Consider the following 23658-nt stretch of genomic DNA (forward strand, 5'->3'; position numbering starts at 1 on the left):
GCAGGGCAGCGGGTCCCCTCGCGTCCCCCAGGCCTGCAGCGCCTTTGTGCCCCACTCGCCGGAGAGCACCCGCAGCAGTGGCCCGCGGGGGGCAGCCAGGCGGGGGCCGGGCGTGGGACTGGGGGGCGCGAGGAGGTGGGGGAGCGCCCCCCTAGAGCGGCGCGGGCCGGCGGGGAGGGGGGCGGCCAGGTGGTGATTGGCTGGGCTGCGGCAGGCAGCTCCGGGCCCAGAACAAAAGAGAGCGGGCGGCGGGCGTCCCCCGGAGTAGGCGCTCCCGCCCGCCCCGCGCGGGCTTCGGTGCTGGGGGAGGACGCGCCCGCCCGCGGAGCAGCCGGGCTGGCGCGCTCGGTTTCTGGGCGAAAGCCGGCCGTGTACCTAGGAATTAACCGGCCGGCGCGGGAGGGGAGGGGAGCGGGAAGCGGGGCGGGGGGGATGCTGAGCGCGCGCGAGAACAATAATAAGATCGTGTTTGCGGTCGCTGCCCGAGGAGGAATTCGGAGGAGGCGCGAGGCCCGGCGCTCGCGCCGCGCCCGGGAGCCCGGGAGGGAGGCCGGCGGCGGCGGCAGCGGCGGCGGCGGCGGCGGCATGAGGCAGGCGACGCGGCGCCTGTGAGCAGCGCGCGGCGGCGGCGGGGACCTCGGCGCGGGCGAGAGCCGAGCGGCCGGGGGCTCCCCTCCCCCGCTGCCGGGCCGTGATTTGCCGGGCCTGCTGCGCCCCCCGCCCACCCCTCGCCTCAGCCGCCGCCTCGCCGCTTCCCCTCGTCGGAGCGGCCGCTCGCCCGCCCGCTCGAGGCCCGCGGGGAGCGCGGCGCAGTCCGTCGGCCCACGGGGGGGCGGCCTCCCGGCATCTTCGCGGCGACCAAGGACGACCGGGGGAGGAAGCGGCCGGGATGGCGCGTCCGCGGCCCCGCGAGTACAAGGCGGGCGACCTGGTCTTCGCCAAGATGAAGGGCTACCCGCACTGGCCGGCCCGGGTGAGTACGGCGGCCGCGGGCGGGCCCGCCCGCCCACCATTTTCCCCTTCATGATGGCGCGCCCGCCCCCTTCCTCCATCCGCCTCGGCCCGGAGCCCGGCGCCCCGAGCCGGCGGCGGCCGGGGCTGGAGGCGCGGGCGGCGCTGCGCACGGAGGCCGTGCCCGGGCCGGAGCCGAGGGTTCCGGGCCGCGCCCGCTCCCCGCGAGGGCGGCCATCCTTCCGCCCCCTCTAGAAGGCGGCTCCGGCCCGGGCAGGCCCGCCGCGGGGAAGCCGGGCAGCCGCGGCGCGGGGGCGGAGGGCCCGGGCGCGAGGCAGGGCTGCGGGCAGGGTCGCGGGTGGGCCGCCGGGTCCCGGGCGAACGTCGGGGCACGTAGGGGAGCGTGATGCAAATGGCTGGCGGCGGGCCGGCGGGGGCCGCGGCGGCGGATCCTGGAAAGGGCCAGTGGTCATCCAGAGGCCAGCAGGAGCCTCTTGGCAGCGGTTCATCCATCCCTCGGCGCCTCCGTCGCCTTCCAGACTTGTTGAGTTCCCCCCGAGCCTCGCCGGCCGCATCATTGTCCTGGCGTCCGCGCCTGCCCGCCGCCCGCCGCTCCGCGGACCCACCCGGAGCAGCCGGGAGCTCGCAGCCCGGCAGCGGCTGGCGGGTCCGCGGAGCTCCCGGTGCCTTTTCACCTCCATGTTTGTTTTAGGTCGGATCCCAGACCTTCGGCTCGGCCTCCCGCTACAGCCCACAATAGCTCTCTCTTCCAGGTCGTGGCTGGCGCTTTCTCTCGAAAGCATCTGCGTGTAATACACAGCCTCAATTTTTTTTTTTTTTTAAATCGGGCCCTTTGGGCGAGGAGGAGATCAACACTGCCGTGTGTGCTTTGTGTCTTAAAAATAAACCCCGTTTACTTTTGATTTTTATGCTAGTTGGCAGGTAGGTGTTTGAAAGGAGAAATAACAGTGAAAAGGAGGGTCGGGGCATCTTGGAGGCTCTGTTGGTATCCTTGGGGAACAGAATAGACGTGGGAAATATTGGCATAAATAAGAGTGTGAGCTCTAAAATGTTGTATTACAGTCAAGTGAAGGTAGCTAGACCGGGGGGGGGGGGGCACCCATTCACAAAAGGAAGTGACATCACGGGTGGCCAGGCTGAAATTAGTGAAGTTGAAGTAATGGGTGGACATAATCACTTTTTTTTTTTTTTTTTTGCATTTAGTTCCGCGATTGTAAAATAGAAAAAAACAAAAACAAAAAACCCAAAACCACAAAAAACAGTTGGCCTGGGAATTGGGGGGCCTGGTATTGGGTTTGGGCTCTGTTACGGACTAATCATTTCAGCTGTCTGAACATCCAGTTCTGAAATCAGAAAATTATCATCTCTAGGATTCCTTCCAACAACCTCTGGTTTCCAGTGAGGTTCAGGTTCCATTAGGCTGTGATAATAACTTTGGAGAGTAAAAAACATACAAACAAAAAACCCAACCAAAATTTAAAATTTCATTAACAAGTTGCTTACTTAGATTGGCCACCTGTAGTCATTTTGAAACAAAAAAAGTGCAGAATAAGTAGTCCTAGTTCTATATCTGATTGCACACAAAATTCCTAGAAGTTGTAATTCCAAACCAAGGCAAAATGGAAAATAAAATGAGGAAACAATCAGGTGGTTAGATAAAATAAGTACAGGAAGGAAAAATCTGTGTCTCTTCCCCATTTCATGTAAACTCCTCAAAGAAAGGACATGTGTTTTCTTTTTTATAAAATGGTATTTTATAGTGAGTGGCATGTTGTAATTTCCAAGAAAAGGTAATGGTTAGAAAAAGATGTGAGTCCCTACTCTGGTAGTTACCATGTTGTATGCTCCATGGATGTTCTCAAGTTGCTTCCACTCCAGGTGGCTAAGGCATTATTCCCATTCTACACCTCGCTATAGATGTCTGTAGATGATGTTACAAAATGCTAACTGGAAAAAAAAATCCTACTTCTTCATATTTCAAATACTGGCATTCGATATGATGGCGCTCTTGTGGGGATTAGATTCTGTATGGCCCCAAGGGATCAGACAGACCTAGGAGGAAAAGCATGGGGGAGACAGATTTTGGGAGGACTCTTCTATCGAAGAAGGTCCATGCTTGAATGGAGAAGCAACTTCCCTGCCGTAGGGAAGCTGTTGGGTCCTAGGCAGCCCCTTGTGAGGAATGTGGGCCCAGAGGATTCACTCCTCTAGCAAATTTGGTCAGGTTGGATTCCGCTTTTGGCCGCCCTTCAAACTCTGTGACCTTAGGCATATTCTGTAATCTTTCTAAGTTTTAATTTACTAGCCTGTGAAATAGGCATAATTCTCACCGCACAGATTCAGTGTGTGTAAAAGTACCAAGCAGCTACCTTTTTTACTTTTTCGATTTCTGACTTTCCCCTTATATCACTACACTGTTTTTAATTTTCAGCTTTTGAGTAGATAGGTTATTTTTTCCAACCTTTTGTCATGAATCGTTTCAAGTGTATAGAAAAGTTAAAAACAGTTGTCCAGTGAACACCTTTATATCTACCACTTAAATTCTACAATTAACATTTACTGCACTTGCTTTATCTTGTGATTCATGATCCATCCCTCTATCCGTACAGCAGTCCATCTTATTTTAATGTATTTTAAGGTAAGTTGCAGGCATCAGTATAATTTACTCTTAGATACTTCAGCATGCATTATCATTAACTAGAGGTCAGTATTTTTTATAGATCCTTTTTCATTCTTTCTTTCTTTCTTCTTCTTCTTTTTTTTTTTTTTTTTGGCCTTTTGAGATAAAATTTATATAAACTGAAACACACTTAAATGTACCATTCAGTGAAGTTTGATTAATGTATACGCTGGTATAATCCAAACCCCTTGTAAGATATACGGTAGTATCAGTACCCATGAAAGTTCCCTCGTGGCTCTTCTCAGTTAATTCCTGTCCTCTTCCCTGTTCAGATGCATTATATTAGCATTCAGTGGCCGACTAGCTGTTTCTAACAATATATTTTATATTGCATATGACTTAAAAATACAAGTTTTATTTGTACCTACGGATTAACTAGCTTGATATTAAAAATACTTATGCTAAAATAAGAGTCTCTGAACCCTATTGATCATGTGCTCTATTGGTAAAAATCCCTAATATATATAAATTTACTTTAAATTATATCTCCATGTAAAATGCACTATTGCTTCCTACATTGTAAAATAAATACAAAAGAAAGCAGATGACAGATGATGTAATTTATGTTTTAAAATTCTTATTAGCAAAATATTGATAGCAGTAGATTAAGTCTATTTTTAAAAATAACTTTTGGAATTTTTTTGCCTGTTTCTTCTGAGATCTGACTAGATAGTCACAGTTTTTCTAAAGAGATTTTCTACAATAGAACTGTCAGCTGGGCCATTTCCTTGTTTGCTTGTGCTTACATTATTGGTATTATCTTTGCAGGACTCCTTTTAGCCACTTGTTCATTTGGCAAGAGTTCATTTAGAAGTGAATATTCCATAATTTTGCTCAACTAGGCACTCCCAAATGGCGTAAATCACAGTGTGCTCAAAGTGAATAAATACAGCCATCTGAATAAGGACACCGGTGCCCATTTATATGTTAAATATCTGTAAAATTTACTTTGTAGGTAAAAGAATAAGAAACTAAAATAGAAATTGTACCATTTTCTTCTCACAGCCTTCCCCCAAATTATCTTGTATATCTTCTGAGGTGTGAGCACTCTGTGTGTTACCCCTGCTCTGAAAGATGGAAGTAAAAAGCAAAGCAAAACAAAAAAGTCCCCAAACTCTTGTATTTCAATCAAAACTCTTTTTTAAAATTTAAAAACCTTCTATGAGATCTCTCCAGCCTTGCTAATAGAAGAGTAAATAGATAAAATCACTTGGGAAAACCGGCCCAATCTACCATAGTTAAACACACACCTATCTTGTAATTGAGCAGTCTGTTCTAGGCATCTACCTGAGAGAAGTGAGTGTTTATGGCCATTACAAGGCTTGTACGACAAGGCTCAGCCATGACAGCTTTATTCATCATAGCAGAAGATTGAAAACAACCCAGATGTCCATCAGCAGGAGAATGGCTAAACCAAACCGTAACGCCTTCATGCAGTGGCGTACTGCTCAGCAGTAAAAAGGAACAGACTCCGGAGGCCCACAAACATAGGGCTGTATTTCAAAATTTGGGATTGAGTGAAAAAAAAAGCCAACATGAATAGATTCTGTATGATAGCATGACCATCGAAAACAGGCAAAAGTGGGGATCAGTTTGTAGTGGTTGGAGGGGATGTTACAGACTGGGAGGAAGCTCTGAAAATGTTTGTTATCATGATCTGGATGTGATACACTCAACCTTATCAGACTGCACAGTTAAGATTTGCACACTATCCTGTGTGTAAGTTTTACCTTACCTTCATACTTTGAAGTGGGAGAAAAGAATCTAACACTTCAGACTTCATGGATTGAATTTGACCATTCTCAGCTTTCAGTGAGAATTTTATTTTTCCTTTGAGGCTTCAGTGCTACCAATTTGCATCTTCCTGTTCCCTTTTGACTGTCTGAGAAACTCATTTACTACTTTACAGCTTTCTGTTTACATTTCTTTTTAGTTCTGGTTTCTGCCTGTCTTTGGTTTAACTATATTGGTTTTTCTAATACTTTCATGCTAAATCATTGCTCTATTTTTAATCTAGCTCTCAACTTCTTACCTGATAAGTCGAGAGCTAGATAAAACATTGGGGGTGCCTGGGTGTCTCAGTCAATTGGGTGTTTGCCTTCAACTCAGGTCACGATCCCACGGTCCTGGGATTGAGCCCCATAGCGGGCTCCCTGCTTGGTGGGGAGCCGCCTTCTCCCTCTCCCTCTGTCCCTTTCCAGTGCTCCTGCTCTCACTCTTAAATAAATGAATAAAATCTTAAAAAAAAAAAAAGGCACTTGATCACCATTCTAGGACAGCTTGAAGAGCTAAACTCTTAGCTAAACTTTTACTGAGGACCTACGGTGTGTAAGCCATTGTGCTAAGTATAGTTTTTCATTTTTCTACCAACAGATTAAATTTTCAACAATTTAAAAATATTATAATTACATATTAAAGTTTCCATACCTTTTTTTTTTTTTTTAAGAGTTTTTATTTATTTGACAGCGAGAGAGGGAACACAAGCCGGGGCAGTGAAGAGGGAGAAGCAGGCTTCCCGCTGAGCAGGGAGCCTGATGCAGGGCTTGATCCCAGTGTTAGGATCATGACCTAAGCCAAAGGCAGACGCTTAACAACTGGCTTAGCCTGAGCCACTCAGGCTCCCCTCCGTACCTAAACACTGATTGAGAATCCTTAGTTCTGATCCATAGTACTTCCAGTTTCTTTGCTGTTACTAAACTCTGAACCTTTATTTCTGGAGACCAAGCTACAGAATTTCAGGGAATGACTTGGGACTTAAATTCTTTTTAATCTCAACATGAAGTAAGATGTTTATATTCCTGTTTCTTTGGCACGAGTCTAGAGTAGCCCATCATTGGTTCATCCCTCAGGTAGAGTGGCAGGAATTCATCAGCCTTTCCCTGGGGACTATATTCATGTTGCTGAGGGACTGGCACGTTGTCTCATTTTCTTCTGCTTAAATCTGGGAACAGATAGGCAACTTAAACCCTCAGTGTCAATATGTACATTTGCTCCCATTTCAACCTGCTGAATCAGTATTTCTGGCACATCCCCTTTGCTGTGCCGTAATGACTACTGTTTCCCTGGGATTTGGAAAATGTTAATTCTCTGAAGCCAGGTTTCTACTATATGAGATTGTGTTTCATTCTTTTGGAAAATGACTGATAGTTTAAAATTATATGACTGTATTGAAAATATCTATTAGCATAAGAAAAACATCGTAGGCTAGTAAATATGGTAAACCTAATAGGGAAGAGCCCAAATGCTCCTGTTTATTGGAGAAAGTTACCTTCTGATACAGAAGATTGTCCAGATGTTCAATCAGAATCCAGTCTACTTGAAGCTGTGATTAGTCCACTGCCAAAAGGCTTCTTAATCAGAGCCTTGCTTACTGGGAGCATGGTCTGTGGACCGTTAACCTGTCAAGGACCAGATAGGTGCAGAAATGGAAAGTAAGAATTTAGAAAAAAATTTTTAAGCAATCTGGTAGAGTAACTTCATGTTTATGAATTTAATTTTTAAAATGAAGTTTATGTTTTCTGTGACTTTATTTTTCTACTATTTCATCTTTCATGTATTTTATAAAAATGTCTGTAACAAATTAGAAATTTTTTAAAAAAAAATGTCTTTCACCCCAGGGTACTGACTATAGAGGATCCTTAAAGGTCAGTAGTACTCCTTGCATCTAAAACAATCTGCTCATACGATAAACTTTTTTTTAAAGATTTTATTTTGGGGATACCTGGATGGCTCAGTTAGTTAGGCATCTGACTCTTGATTTCTGCTCAGGTCATGATTTCAGGGTCATGAGATAGGACCCTGCATGGGGCTGTTTGCTGGCCATGGAGCCTGCTTAAGACTTTCTCCCTCTCCGTCTGTCCCTCTCCCCCCAACACTCTGGCTCGCTTGCTTTTGCTTGCTCTCCTAAAAAGAAAAAAACATTTTTAAGTAATCTCTACACTCACGACCCCAAGATCAAGAGTCACTTTCTCCACTGAGTCAGCCAGGAACCCTCGCTCATATTGTAAACTATTTTAAACTGTCTTCAGCTATTTAAAAGAGAGAATGGATTGACTTTTATAAGTATCTCATCTGTGTAAAAAGTTTTTATTACTTAAGTAATAATATTCATTGTGGAAAGATTGCTATTCCTCTGCCTTGTCATAAGCATCATGAATATGAACCTACATATATAAGTACATAATTTTTATAGTTATATACAGTTTTGTAGCCTTTTATCCCCATTTAAACACTATATCTTAGGGAACTTTCAATGGCAATGAATATATTCCTATAGCATTATTTGTAGTAACTGTCTGGTGATTTATGGTATAGACCTATTTGTTATAAATTATAACCAGTTCCTTTATAGGGACATTTAGGTTATTTCCAGCTTTTTTTTTTTAAATTTTTAAAGATTTTATTTATTTATTTGACAGAGAGAGAGAAGGGGAAGCAGGCTTCCTGCTGAGCAGTGAGCCTGATGCTGGGCTCGATCCCAGGACCCTGAGATCATGACCTGAGCCAAAGGCAGAGGTTTAACCCACTGAGCCACCCAGACCCCCCAATTTCCAGCTTTATACTCAGATAAAATAATGCTCAGAGAAGCATGCATTAAGCTAAATCATTAGTTAACTTCCTCAGGACAAGTCTCTGGGAATATCTCAGTCAAGTGGCATGTGCATGGTTTAAAACTTTGGATTTACATTGTCACATTGTCCTCCAGAGACGTTTTGACTGTCTTACCCAGTAGAAGAATAAGAGAATACCTGTTTCCATACATACTCATTACAAGTAGAGGTCTCAAATTTTTAAAAATATTTGTCAGTTTAATAAATACAAATATTTAAATGAATTAATTTATTTGTTTACATGTTAGGCAGAGTATATATATATATATCAATCATATGTGACATATCAAATCATGTATCATATATGTCTTGATTACAAGTGAGGACAAATACTTGATAAAGCTACTGTAAGTTGTAAGAAAACCAAGACTTAAGAAATTCACCTAAGGTTACGTACTGAGTAAGTGTGTTAATCCCCAGATCGTTAAGAATGCCACAGGAACATAAGAAATGTGACAAGAGTAGGTAAAGGGACTGAAGAAGCATTTGGTGATGCGTAAGACCGTTTCTGTATATATGTGGTACTGAGAAGCACCTGGGAGGCCAGCACTCTCGTGGTTGAGAACATTTATTGTGACATTAGTATATTATTACTATTTTTATTATTATATATTATTATTTTTATTACATTATTTTTCTCTAGTCTGTATCTCTTGGCAAGCCCTTTGACACAAGGCAGTGAAAACCAACTAAGATATTAGTTATGCATGCAGAGAAAGCAGAGACTCATTAAAATCAATCCCGAGTGAATAGCATGGTGTTGACGTAGTGTAAGTTCGAAACCTTTATGTGTGAGAGGATACATACACTCTGAATACCAGGTGGAGCAGTTATGAGAGTTACTGGTTCAGTAGAGCCTAGAAGCTAAATCATAAGAACTACTACTAGCCACTGTATTCTTAATCCCTGTAACAGCATCTTCGTGTGTTATTTCACTGCCATTCATAACATGTAATAGCTTCTCGGCTGTGTTAGTAAGTGAATTTTTCTATTCTATTTTCTTACCAAATAGGAATTTGCTGCAGTTAGTCAGGAATAGCTGTATAGTCACAGGGAACCACATGGAGGTAAAAAGAATGAAGTAATCTGGGTGCCTGGGTGGCTCAGTGGTTAAGCATCTGCCTTTAGCTTAGGTCACGATCCCGGGGTCCTGGGATTGAGCCCCGCATTGTGCTTCCTGCTTCCCACTCCCCCTGCTTGTGTTCCTGCTCTCTATGTCTCTCTCTGTCAAATAAATAAATAAAACTTTTAAAAAATGAAGTAATCTGGTAACTGTTGAGTTTTAAGCCTTTAGAAGGGATAGCCTTCTACTCAGGTATCTGAGTAAGACTTCCTATGATGTTGGAAAGAACAGTGACACCAGGAGTTAAAATACACATACTTCATTCCACCACTGTCTTGGCTTGTCAGGTTTGGACATCTTTTTTTATTATAGCCTCTTTGTAAAATAGGGGGGATGATAATTCTTAATTTCTTTCTCATTTTTCCTTGGAATCAAATGTTGAAATGTACATGAAATAAGTTGGCTAAAAGGATCATAGACCATATATGGGGAGGTGTGTGTGCGTGTGTGTGTATATATATATATATATATATATATATATAGTCTGCCTAACTTGTAACCAGACATTATATACACACACACACACACACAACCAGACATTAATTCAGTTACAGATTTGTGTTTATTAATACCACAGTGTCATATAGGCCATTTACCAAAGTCTGTCATATAGGCCATATACCAAAGTCCTGCAGCTAATATCATCCTCAGTGGGGAAAAACTGAGAGCTTTTCCCCTAAAGTCAAGAACACGACAAGAACGTCCACTATCACCACTGTTGTTCAACATAGTACTGGAAGGCCTTGCCTCGGCAAACAACAAAAAGAAATAAAAGGCATCCAAATCAGCAAGGAAGAAGTCAACTTTCACTCTATACTCTGGTACTCTCTATAGAAAACCCCAAAGGCTCCACCAAAAAACTGCTAAAGCTGATACATGAATTTAGCAAAGTCTCAGGATATAAAGCCAGCCTACAGAAATTTGTTGTATTTCTCTGCACCCGTAATGAAGTGGCAGGAGGAGAAACCAAGGAATCCATCCCATTTACAATTGTACAAAAAAACCATAAGATACCTAAGAATAAACCTAACCAAAGAGGTAGAAGATCTGTATAATGAGAACTGTAGAACATTAATCAAAGAAATTGAAGAGGACACAAAGAAATGGAAAAACATTCCATGCTCCTGGATTAGAAGAAAATATTGTTTAAATGTCTATACTACCCACCCAAAGCAATCTACACAGTCAGTGCAATCCAGATCAAGGTAACACCAGCATTTTTCACAGAACTAGAACAAACAATCCTAAAATTTGTATGGAGCCAGAAAAGACCCCCAAATAGCCAAGGTAATGTTGAGAAAGAAAGCAAAGTGGGAGGCATCACAATACCAGACTTTAAGCTGTATTACAAAGCTGTAGTCATCAAGACAGTGTGTACTGGCAGAAAAACAGGCAAATTGGTCAATGGAACAGAATAGAGAACCTAGAAATGAACCCTCACCTCTGCAGTCAACTAATCTACAAAGCAGGAAAGAATATCCACTAGAAACAAAAGACAGTCTCTTCAACAGATGGTGTTGGGAAAACTGGACAGAAGAATGAAAGTGGACCACTTTCTTATGCCAAACACTGAAATGAATTTAAAATGGATTAAAGACCTAAATGTAAGATAGGAAACCATCAAAATCCTAGAGGAGAGACAGGCAGCAATGTCTTTGACCTTGGCCACAGCAACTTCTTACTAGACACGTTTCTGGAGGCAAGGGAAGCAAAAGCAAAAATGAACTATCGGGACTTGATCAGGATAAAAAGCTTCTGCACAGCAAAGGAAAGAATTGACAAAATGAAAAGGCAGCTGCCGGAATGGGAGAAGATATTTGCAAATGACATCGGGTAACAGGCTAGTATCCAGAATCTATAAAGAACTCATCAAAATCAACACCCCAAAAATAAATAATCCAGTTATGAAATGGACAGAAAACATGAACAGACATTTCTCCAAAGAAGACGTACGAATGGCTAACAGACACATGAAAAATCCTCAATATCACTCATTAGGGAAATACAAATCAAAATCACAATGAGCTACCACCTCATACCTATTAGAATGGCTAAAATTTACTCTGGAAACAACCGATGTTTGTGAGGATGTGGAGAAATGGGAACCCTTTTGCACTGTTGGTGGGAACTCAAACTGGTGCAGTCACTCTGGAAAACAGCATGGAGGTTCCTCAAAAAGTTAAAAACCAGAGCTGCCCTATGACCCAGCAATTGCAGTACTAGGTGTTATCCAAAGAATATTAAAAATGCTGACTTGAAGGGGCACATGCACCCCAGTGTTTATAGCAGCACTATCAACAGTAACCAAATTATGGAAAGTACCCAAATGCCCATCAACTGATGAATGGATAAAGGTCCGTGTGTGTGTGTGTCACACACACAGGAATATTACTCAGCCGTCAAAAGTGAAAACCTGGGGCCCATGGGTGGCTCACTTGGTTGAGTGTCTGACTTTGGCTCAGGTCATGATCTCGGTCCTGGGATCAAGCCCATGTTGGGCTCCACGCTTAGTGGGGAGCCTGCTTCTCTCTTGCCTTTGCCCCTCCCCCTATTTGTGTTCTCTCTCTCAAAAATCAAATCTTTTTAAAAAAGGAAATCTTGCCACTTGCAGTGATGTGGATGGAACTAGAGTGTGTTATGCTAAGTGAGATAAGTCAGAGAAGGACATATACCATATGATTTCACTCATGTGGAATTTAAGAAACAAAACAGATGAACATAGGGAGGGAAAGAAAAATAAGATAAAAACAGAGAGGGAGGCAAGCCATAAAAGACTCCACTGTAGAGAACTAACGGTTGTTGGAAGAGAGGCGTTGGGGGGGATGGGCATTAAGGAGGGCACTTGTGATGAGCCCTGGGTGTTACATGTAAGTGATGAATCACTATATTTTACTCCTGAAATCAGTATCACGCTGTATGTTTAACTACCTTGAATTTAAATTTAAAAAATTGTGTTTATTAAATTTCTATTTGCTTTCCCTTCTTTTTCCCTAGGAATCACGTGTTAAGATGTACCTAACAGTTACCTACTAGGAGAGCACCAAACTCCTTGTCATACTGTGGTAGAAACCTAGGAAAGTCTCAGTGGATGTTCTTGTGGTTGGCAGGTGTCTTTCAGTAGTTTTCTTGTGGCTTTATAATATTGACTTGGCTCTAGGCTCTGAGTGTTGTGGGCATTTCTCATTGGCACCCCTCCCTCAGATTCCCGAGTGTGGTGGGCCATTTCTGGAGGTTCAAGCTTAAGTCTTTGGGGGCAGACTGAACTGGACTGCGTTGGCGCACAGGAAGGCTCTGTGAGAAACTACTTTTCCCACTTGAGCACAGACACTTGAGCTCTGAATGGACTCTCTCCATCTGATCATAGTCTATAAGGCTGCCCGGAAGTAGACGTTATCTGGTTGTCAGAGTGGAGGGAGTCCATGCTAATAACGAAGTCGCCTCCACGGGGACTGGAAAATTCTTGATAACATTAACGTCTCAGTTTCTGTTGCAAAATATATATAAGATGAGAGCTGTTAGAAAGGCTGGGTTTGTTCGGTTCAGAAGTGGTTGCCAATATAAAAATGAGTGTCACAGAAGATTCAAAAATTTTTATGTAGGAAGAAATGTCAAAAAATAAACTCATGTCTTCAGATCTGTTTTTCCTTTTTCTCTGTCCCTGAAGTAGAACTTTTGTGCTAATGGCGTCTTTAACTTTGGAGGAAATGCATATTCAGAGGGAGTGGTATGACAGATCCTTGGTTCATTTTTTTTTTTTTTTAGAGTTACATATGTTGACTAGATTGAAAACTAATTCCCTCTAGACCTCTGTTTGACTTTCGAAATGAGACCAACTACTTTCAAACAAGACATAAGTGTTCTTATTTCCCCTCACTGAACTGCTACGTGAGGATTCAGTCAATAATTTTGAAAATGTTTAGATCTTGAAAATGAGTCATTGTTGCTGATTAATTCTGATGCAGTCTAGTCCGGTGGCTTTCAGACTTTTCTTGTACTATAGTAAGAAATAAAGCCCATAGTAAGAAATAACTACTAATTTCATACACACACACACCTGTAATACGGTTTTACCAAATCATACTATATGTGATGCATTCTGATATTTTTATATTTTTATTTTGTATAAAATCAGGTTGCAACCCACTGAATCAGTTTCACTTCCTACAGTTTGAAAACCACTGGTCTGGTCTTTTAGGCCAAAGGGAAATTAATCTATGTGAGTTTTATGTGTGTGTATATATATATATCAGTAGTTGGATTTTTTTTTTTTTTAAGATTTTATTTATTCATTTGAGAGAGTGAGAGTATGAGCCAGGGGGAGGGGCACAGGGAGAGAGGCGAGGAGATCCCCCGCTGAGCTGGGAGCTCAGTTCCAGGACCCTGGGACCATGACCAGAGCTGAAGGCAGACACTTCACTGAGCCACCCAAGTCCCCGATGACAGCAGGAGTTTTGAAACGAGTTAGCAGTCCTGAGCATTTGATTGTGCTGTAGCCATGGTGTGGTACCTTCTGAGGCCGGTGTAGTCATGGGACTAACATTCCTAGTGCTTCTGTATTTCCTTTTAAATCACTTGTCTAATCAAAAAGAGACTTCCTTGCTATTATTAGATCAGCCTCAGTAGAGAGAACCGAGTCTTGATGGTAGTAAGGCATTCTTCGGTTTCTGTAAAAGGTGCATTTCTGAAAAGGTGTAGTAAACACAGTTTAGGCTCTCACATCCGGCTGGTTCACTCACACAAAGCAAGTACACGTCTGTTAGAAAACACGCCTGCTGTACCGAATGGAAGGATCCTGGAGCTGGAAGGATCCTATTAGGTTAATCTTTGTGCTATGCCAGATACTCCGAGCTCTGCTCGTTCTCCGGCTCAGTGCCTCTGTTGCTGTGGGGGTCCGCCGGCCCTACCCAGTGGGAGGCCAGGTGGGCGGGGAGAGACAGAGCCTGTGATAGAGTTATGAAATACGATGGTTTCCACTGTTTGTTTTTAATAAGCTCCTTGTCTGGGCGAGGATTTATTTAGCTACTAGGGATCAGGTAACCCAGAACAAGTGTGTCCCTTGTTTTGTATTGCGCTAAGAGCAAATTACAGAAGTAGAGCAGTTCAGCGGGAGTGGGCAGTTGGAGCCGCTTGCTGGAGTGACACGAGAGGACAGTGACGGGGGACGCCTCCTTTGCCGCAGTGCACTTGTTCCTCCCTCAGTGTTACTGTGCACTCGGAGTCAGCCCGGAACCTCTCCATGTCCTCGTGTCACGTCCACTGCCTCTCCTTACCCACATGTCACCTCTGAGGTCACCTGGACTCTCCCACTCTAGTCTCCTTTTCTACTTTGAGACATTCTTCCTAGAAACCCCTTCCTGGTCATCCTTGTAGTCGTCCCTGTCTGCTCCAGCAGGTGCGTCCTGCAGCCGGCCGGCCGTTATCACCCAGTGTGCAGCCCGGCCCTGCCGCAGATTGCTTTCTTGTAGGTCCTCAGTGCCCCTGTCCATCCTTCTTGGGTGTTCCAGCACCCCTTGACTGTTCTCCAACTCAGATGTCTCCCCCTCGTTTTCGGCACATCATTGTACCTTCGTATTCCGTGTGTTCATTCGGAAGGTGAAAGGGAAGAGTAAGGGCTTAGTGGGCAGAGGAGGTCACGTCGGCATGGTGCCTCTGTCCCTCAGCAGACGAATGACCTTGGGTAGATTACCTAATCTCTTTGCCTCAGTGGACTCTTCTATAAAATGGAAACAGGAAGGACTTGTTTTCTGAATTGTTTCAAGGATTTTGAACATAAACAGCCTGGAGTTTAACGTGATTAAAAAATATTTGTTTCCCTCGGGTTCACCTGTTCCCTGTGCTCCTTACTAAATCCCTCCTCCTCCTTGATTCCACCTTTTCCTCCTTGCCTGCAACATTCAGTAAGTATTTTTGGAATGTTTGCTATGTCCCAGGAGCTCTCATAGGTCCTGGGAGTGCAGAGGGACTTCAGCAGCCTTCTCCCTCCTCTCGCTCTTTCTCTCCTGGCCAGAAATAATCCTCTCTCCTGTCTTCTAGGCACTGCTCCCTCTGCTTTCCTTGGTAGCCAGGCTTCTTAAATAACTGACCTTACTGTCTTTCTGCCGCTTTCCCAAAGGTCACCGTGATCTCCCAGTCCAAAGAACACATTTCAGTCCTCCTTTTTTGCTTCTGTGGAATTTAATACCGCCTTTTAAAAAAATTCTTTTCTCTTGGCTTCCTTCCTGTATTTCTTTTCTCGAAAGGTCCTTCCACTTCTCTGACTGTGCCTTTGCAGGATCTTCTTTGTCTTCAAGCCACCATTTAACAACTTCTAAACCCCATTTCAGGCCCAGAATCAACTGTTGTGGGCTTTAGACCCCTGTGTCCATTTACCGTCTCAACAGCTCCATCTAGCCATCTCTCGGGTACCACAAATTCATTGTCAAAACGAATCTAGCTGCCCCTCCCTGCCTAAATATTTCTGTTTCCGTGAGAGATTACAGTTCAGTCACCCCAAAAGACAAAGACCTCAGATTATCCTAGGTGCTCTTTTCCCCTCATCTCCCACATTTTACTGGTCACTAAAGATGTCTAGATGGCCATGCCAACGCAGGCCTGCTGGTCGTTCAGATAGAGAAAAGTGGTGTGAAGTCTGATTCATCACACAGCCCACGGCATAATAAGGATGCTGAATGCAAGAGAACTGAGACATATTCATGTTGTAAACAGGATATAATTTCAGTAAAATAATAAGATATTAAACTGGTATCATTAATTTGGATTTATTGATTTACTTCATTTCTACTTAATATATAAATTAACCTTGGTTTTATAGTATATGGTTATAATATATTGTTGCTATATTTGAGCATGTTCTAGAACATTATGATAAAATTTTATGACAGCTGGGGTTCTACAAGATTTTGTTCCCTTTAAAAATAATTACAGACAGGGGCACCTGGGTGGCTCAGTGGCTTAAGCCTCTGCCTTTGGCTCAGGTTATGATCTCAGGGTCCTGGGATCAAGCCCCGCATTGGGCTCTCTGCGCAGCAGGGAGCCTGCTTCCTCCTCTCTCCCTCTGCCTGCCTCTCTGCCTACTTGTGATCTCTCTCTGTCAAATAAATAAATAAAATCTTTTTAAAAAAAAGTTTAAAAATAATTACAGGGATGCCTGGGTGGCTCAGTGGGTTAAGCCTCTGCCTTCAGCTCAGGTCATTATCTCAGGGTCCTGGGATCGAGCCCTGCGTCAGGCTTTCTGCTCAGCAAGGAGCCTACTTTCCCCTCTCTCTGCCTGCCTCTCTGCCTACTTGTGATCATCTCTCTGTCAAATAAATAAATAAAGTCTTAAAAAATATAAAAATAATTACAATTGCCCCTTGAACAATGAGGGGGTGGGACTTGGGGCAATGACCCCCATGGTCAGAAACCCAAGTATAACTTTTGACTTTCCAAAAACTTAAGTACAAGTAGCCTACTGTTGACCAAAAGCCTTACCAATAACATAAACAGTTGATTAACACATATATATGTTTATTCTTATGATAAAATAAGAGAAAGAAAATATTGTTAAGAAAATGATAAGGAATGGGGCGCCTGGGTGGCTCAGTGGGTTGAGCCTCTGCCTTCGGCCTGGGTCATGATCCCAGGGTCCTGGGATCGAGCCCCATATCGGGCTCTCTCCTTGGTGGGGAGCCTGCTTCTCCCTCTCTCTCTGCCTGCCTCTCTGCCTACTTGTGATCTCTCTGTCTCTCTGTGTCAGATAAACAAATAAAATCTTTAAAAAAAGAAAATGGTAAGGAAGAGAAAATACATTTACAGTACTGTGTTAGAAAAACCTCACATAATGTATATGATGTGGGGCCCTTGTAGTTCAAATCCGTGTTCAAGGGTCAGATGCAATTTAAGATGCCACAGATTAAGAGACCTCAACAAATTAGAATGAATTCGTGACAATGAGGGACCTAGAGAGAAAGACATAGAAGGACATAATCAGGGATTTGAATGTTTAGTCAAAGAAGGAAAGATGTACATGCTGATAGTGATTTTCAAATATTTAAGGGACTCACATGCAAGAAGAAATAGGAAGTGTGGGGTAGCAGAAAGAGTGTCTACTTTGGAGCCACAGGTATAGGTTCAATGAAGCTCTACCACTTGTTGACTGTGGTCTTGGGTAGATGACCTAATCTCCCTCAGCCTCTGGTTCCTTTTCTCTGAAGTGGACTTGGTATTCCCTCCCCCCACGAGGTTGGTGAGAGAACTTAGTACCTGACACATAGTTGAAGCTAAGCCAATATTAATAGTTCCTTCCTTTCCTGGGTAGTTTTTAAAAGGGTGGAACTAGAATATGGGATAGAAATTGATCTGAAAGTAGGCTTATTGCAAGGAAGAACAGTTAAGAGAAAGTCTTAGGACTAATTATCGAGAACTTATATGCCATTAACTTCATCTGTCAGCACATAACCCTGTGTGATTCATGTTGATGCCCCTTCTTTACAGATGAAAAACCTGAAGTTCAGAGAGATTTTAAGTATCTTTCCAAAGATTGCCCAGTTATAGTAAATGATAAACCTGGAGCCTGTGCTCTGAACCACTACAGTGCACGGTGCGTTCTGTCTGTGGCAGTGCTTGCATATTCAGCCACCCATTCAGCACTGTTTAGTGAGCACCTATTCTACGGCAGGCACTGTCCCCCACACAGGCAGAGTGCCCGGTACAGAACATGACAAAGAACCTGCCGCCCAGTGATTCTTCTCTAAGGCAAGAAAGTAGTTGAAGGGGACAGGAAGTGCTCGCAGTGGTACAGAGTGAAGAGAGGATCTTGCTGTGTTTTATGTAAGAATGTTCAGGGAAAGCCTCTCATAACACGGCATTTAAACAGGGAACCGAAGGAAGGGAGGAAGCCCTGTGGATATTCATTTTAGGTAGAGAAGAGCAAGTTTCTCATAATTAATCTTTCTATTAAGAATAATTATTCTGAACCATTTTCACTTACTTGTTTTTCTAGATTGACTTTAGCAATACCTTGAGTTTCAAAAGAAATCACAATGGAATTTTAGTTGGAAATGAATTAAATTGTAAATTAATAGGAGAAATGACCCTTTTTCCATATTGAAACATTGAAACATGCCTGCCAGAGGTATGGAATGTTTGTTTATTTTTCTATCTCAGTAGAGTTTTGTGGTTTTTCTTCCTAAAGGATCCACACAGTTTTAAAAAATTACTGGGTGTTGTTTCCTGTTGCTGGTGCTTTTATAAATGGAATCTGAGTAGCTCAGAACAAGCACCTTGGTGTCCCCCCGACATCGTAGCTTTCTCCCACACCTAGTGTGCTGGCAAGTCCTCTTAATTCTAACTTCAGAGTATGTGCAGAATCCAAAACTTCCACAGCCATTATCCTTATCCAAGCCAGTATTGTCTCTTAAATGGATTATTTGAGTCCATTTCTAGCTGGTCTCCCTTTCCATTCTTGCGCTCTGAAGATCTGTTCTCAGCAGTGTGGGCACTGCCTCATGGTAAAACGGAGTGGACGTGCAACCTCCTCCCTTCTCTGCTCCAGTGCAGCCTGGGGCCTCCTCCCTGCTCCTTACGGTGCCAGTCATGCTGCTGCCTCAGGGACGTTGCTCGGGCTCTTCCTACATCCCTCCCAGACCGCTTCCAAGTCTCTATGTAGGCGCCAATGAGAAATTTTACCATCCGTTTAAAATATAACCCTGTCTTCATCCTTGGCTCTGATTTTGTATAGCTCTTTATTTGCATTCTTATGTACTAAATAATTTACTTATTTAATAGAGTTATTTTCTATTTTATTTTGCCCCTTGTTTGTTGGTGTATCTTTAATGCCTTTAACAGTGTCTGGCTCACAAAAGAACCTAAATATTTGTTGAAGGACTAAATTCAGTCTTTTTCTTTTATATTCTTCAACCTGGTCTCTGATGATACATGCCAAAGCTTTTTATTTTTACTGATTTGTCATCCTGCTATACTTTATTTTTCAAAAAAGATTTATCATAGGGAGTGAGTGATCGGGGAGAGGGGTAGAGGGAGAGAGAATCCTGAAGCTGGCTCCTGCTGAGTGTGGAGCATGACACAGGGCTCGATCCCAGGACCCTGAGATCATGACCTGAGCTGGAGTCAAGAGTCAGCCGCATAACCCCTAGTCACCCGGGGGCCCCATTCTACTGTACTTTTTAATTCTGTTTTTCTAGTGATACACTTTTTCTTAAATCATATGCAGATAATTCTTTTGTCTTCTCTGTTTCAATACTTGTTACGCGGGCTGTGAATTCTCTTAATATATTAACTAGAACTTTCAGAACAGTGTTAAGCATTGGAGATAATTGACGTTCTTGTCTCCTTGGTTTTTAGGAGTACATCTTATTTTATTACTCTATGGTTTTGTCTGTTTTCAGATAGATAGTCTTTATCATGTTGAAATATTCTTGTATTCCTGTTTTTCGAGGAATTCTTTTAAAGAAGTTACATTTTGTTAAATGCCTTTTTTACCATCCATTGTAATAATCATAACATTTTCTCTTTTAGCCTTTGTATTAATTATATAAACATATTAAATGTTAAATTGTACTTGCGTACCTGGAACTTACCTTCCTCTGTCCCAGTAGGTATATGTGTGTTTCTTTTTTTGTTGAGATAGAATTCAGATACCATAAAATTCACCCTTTAAAATGATGTAATTCAGTGGTTTTTATTACATTCACACACTTGTACAACCATTGTTGGCAACTCCAGAACATTTTACCACTCCAAAAGGAAACCCTGTATCATGAAGCAGTCATTCCCCATCTACCCATACCCCTGCCAATCACGAATCTACTTTATCTCTATGAATTTGCTTGTTCTGGATATTTCACTGAAGTGGAATCATAGAATGTGTGGCCTTTTGTGTCTGGCTTCTTTCACTTAGTGTCATGTTTGTCCGTATTCCATCCATGTAGAGCAAACATCAATCCTTCATTCCTTTTCATAGCTGAATAACATTCCACTGTGTGGATATTCCACAGTTCTTAAAATCACTCATCAGTTGGTGGGTACCTGGGTTGCTTCTGCTTTTGGCTGTTATGGATATTGCTGCAATGAACATTCATGTAAGTTTTTTATGTGGACTTAATGTTTTCAGTCTTTTGGCCATATGCCTATAAATCAAATGGCTGGGTCGTATTATTACTCTCTGTTTGAAAAATTGCTGGACTCTTTTCCAGTGCTGCCTCCTACGTTACACTCCCAGTAGCCTGATTGCCCTGGCTGAACCTCTGGTACAGTGTTGACAAGAAATCAGAGTGAATGTCCTCATCTTGTTCCTGGTCCTATGGGGAAATTATAGTGTTTCACCATTAAGTATGATGTTAACTAAGGTTTTGTGTTGTTGTTCTTTTTTAATAGATGCCCTTTATCAGCTTAAGGATATTTCCTTTATTCCAAGTTGGTTGAATGTTTTTATCATGAAAAGATGTTGGATCTTTTCAAATGTTTTTCCTGTGTCTGTTGAGATTATCATGTGGTCTTTGTCTTTGGTTCTATTAATATGGTGTAGTGTATTGATTGATTTTGATATGTTGAACCAACCTTACATTCCTGAGATAAAGTCTTTGGGTTATGGTACATAATTTAAAAAAAAAAAAATCATGGGGCGCCTGCGTGGCTCAGTGGGTTAAAGCCTCTGCCTTCAGCTCAGGTCATGATCTCAGGGTCCTGGGATCGAGTCCCGCATCGGGCTCTCTGCTCAGTGGGGAGCCTGCTTCCTCCTCCCTCTCTCTCTGCCTGCCTCTCTGCCTACTTGTGATTTCTCTCTGTCAAATAAATAGATAAAATCTTTAAAAAATAATAATAATAAAAAAATTAAAAAAAATCAAAACCAGTTTTATTAAAGAAGTTTGAAAAAAAAAGAAGAAGAAGAAGAAGTTTGAGTCATTTCCTTCCCTATCATTCTAGCTTTCCCAGTCTGTCAGCACACATGGTTGGTACACACGACATTGAATACTGATTGACCCTTCTTATACATGTTGTTTCATGAACGTGAAACGCAGTAACAGGGCTAACCCATTAATCTTAAAAGTGTCCTCTTTTAGGGGCGCCTGGGTGGCTCAGGGGGTTAAAGCCTCTGCCTTTGGCTCAGGTCATGATCCCAGGGTCCTGGGATCGAGCCCCGCATCGCATCGGGCTCTTTGCTCAGCAGGGAGCCTGCTTCCTCCTCTCTTTCTCTGCCTGCCTCTCTGCCTACTTGTGATCTCTGTCAAATAAAATAAAATAAAATCTTAAAAAAAAAAAGTGTCTTCTTTTATTAGATGTTTATCCTTGTCAGTCAGTCAGTGTCTAGCTCATTCCCCTCTGTTCAGTAGAATTAAATGCTTTCCTCATTCCAAATAATGTGCTTACAAACTGTCTTCTATTTTGGTCTTTCTTCCTAAAGGTGAGTTTATTTCCTTCACTTCTTAAATGATTTGGTTTAGTTTCTTTGTTTTATAATCTGTTATGCTGGAGCAGGTTCTAGTTTTAGCCAATAGGATTATTTTCCTGTCACTTTTTATAACCCTGTCCCCTCATGCAACAACCAGTTTGTTCTCTGTATTTAAGATTGTTTCTGTTTTGTTTTTTAGATTCCACATATATGTGAAATCATGTGGTATTTGCCTTTCTCTGTCTGAGTTATTTCACTTAGCATAATACCATCTAGATCCATCCATGGCATCGCAGATAGCAAGATTTATCCTTTTTTATGGCTGAGTAATAATTGTAATTGTATATGTGTACCGCGTCTTCATCCATCACCTGTTGGTGGACACTTGGTTTGCTTGTATGTATAACTTGGCTAATGTAAATAATGCTGCAGTAAATACAGGGCGCATATTATCTTACTGAATTTCATTTTATTTGGGTAAATACCCAGTAGTATAATTACTGGAGTCATAGGGTATTTCTATTTTTAATTTTTTGAGGAACCTCCATACTGTTTTCCCACAGTGATTATACCAATTTACATTCCCAGCAGCAGTGCATGAGGGCTCCCTTTTCTCCACATCCTTGCTAATGCTTGTTATTTCTTGTCTTCTTGATATAGCCGTTCTAGCTGGTGTGAGGGGATCTCTCACTGTGATTTGGATTTGCATGTCCCTAATGACTGGTGACACTGAGCGTCTTTTCATGTGTCTGTTGGCCATCAGAATGTCCTCTTTGGAGAAATGTCTATTTGTGTCCTCTGCTGACTTTTTAATCAGATTTTTTTGGCTGTTGAGTAGTATAAGTTATTTATGTATTTTGGATATTAACCCGTTATTGCATATATCATTTCCAAATATTCTCCCATTCAGTCAGTAGGTTGCTGGTTTCCTTCTCTGAGGGCTTTTTATTTTGGTGTAGTCTCAGTAATTTATTTTTACTTTCGTTTCCTTTGCCTGAGGACAGATACCTAGGGAAATATTGCCAGTGTTGAAGAGGTGACTATCTGTTTTCTTTTAGAAGTTTTATGGTTTCAGGTCTCACATTTAGGTCTTCAATCCATTTTGAGTTTATTTTTATGTATGGCATAGGAGAGAGGTCCAGTTTCATTCTTTTGCATGTAGCTGTCCAGTTTTCCCAACATCATTTATTGAAGGGACTGTCTTTTACTCGAATGCTCTTGCTTCCTTGGTCATAGTTTAATTGATCATATAAGCGTGGGCTTATTTCTGAGGTCTGTATTCTGTTAAATTGATTTGTGTGTCTGTTTATGTGCCAGGGTCATACTGTTTTGTTATTGTGTATCTTCAAAACTTCAAAGCCAGATTGTGTTACCTCCAGCTTTGTTTTTCTTTTTCAAGATTGCTTTGGCTATTTGGGGTCTTTTGTGGTTCCGTACAAATTTTATGATTATTCGAGTTCTGTGAAAAATGCCACTGGTATTTTGTTTTTGTTTTTGTTTTTTAAAGATTTTATTTATTTTATTTGACAGACAGAGATTACAAGTAGGCAGAGAGGCAGACAGAGAGAGAGAGAGGAAGAAGCAGGCTCCCTGCCGAGCAGAGAGCCCAGTGTGGGGCTGGATCCCAGGACCCGGGGATCATGACCTGAGCCGAAGGCAGAGGCTTTAACCCACCGAGCAACTCAGGCACCCTGCCACTGATATTTTGAAAGGGATTCATTGAATCTGTACATTTTATGGGCAGTTATGGACATTTTAACAATATTAACTCCTCCAGGCCATGAATACAGTATATTTTTCCATTGTGTTGTCTTCAGTTTTTTTTTATCACTATTTTATAGTTTTCACAGTACAAGTCTTTTCGCCTCTTTGGTTAAGTTTATTT

General features: G+C 42.5%; 1 protein-coding gene across 1 annotated transcript in view; it reads left to right on the plus strand.

The window, feature by feature from the left end:
• Positions 1-261: 261 nt before the first annotated feature.
• Positions 262-23658, plus strand: part of HDGFL3 (HDGF like 3) — a 73868-nt gene continuing 50471 nt past the window's right edge. The window contains exon 1 of the mRNA XM_032341970.1: positions 262-973. Within this exon, the coding sequence (XP_032197861.1) occupies positions 890-973 (84 nt within the window). The 5' untranslated portion in view covers positions 262-889. The remainder of the gene's footprint in view (positions 974-23658) is intronic.

This window comes from Mustela erminea, chromosome 5, assembly GCF_009829155.1.
Source record: "Mustela erminea isolate mMusErm1 chromosome 5, mMusErm1.Pri, whole genome shotgun sequence".
NCBI classification, from domain to species: domain Eukaryota; kingdom Metazoa; phylum Chordata; class Mammalia; order Carnivora; family Mustelidae; genus Mustela; species Mustela erminea.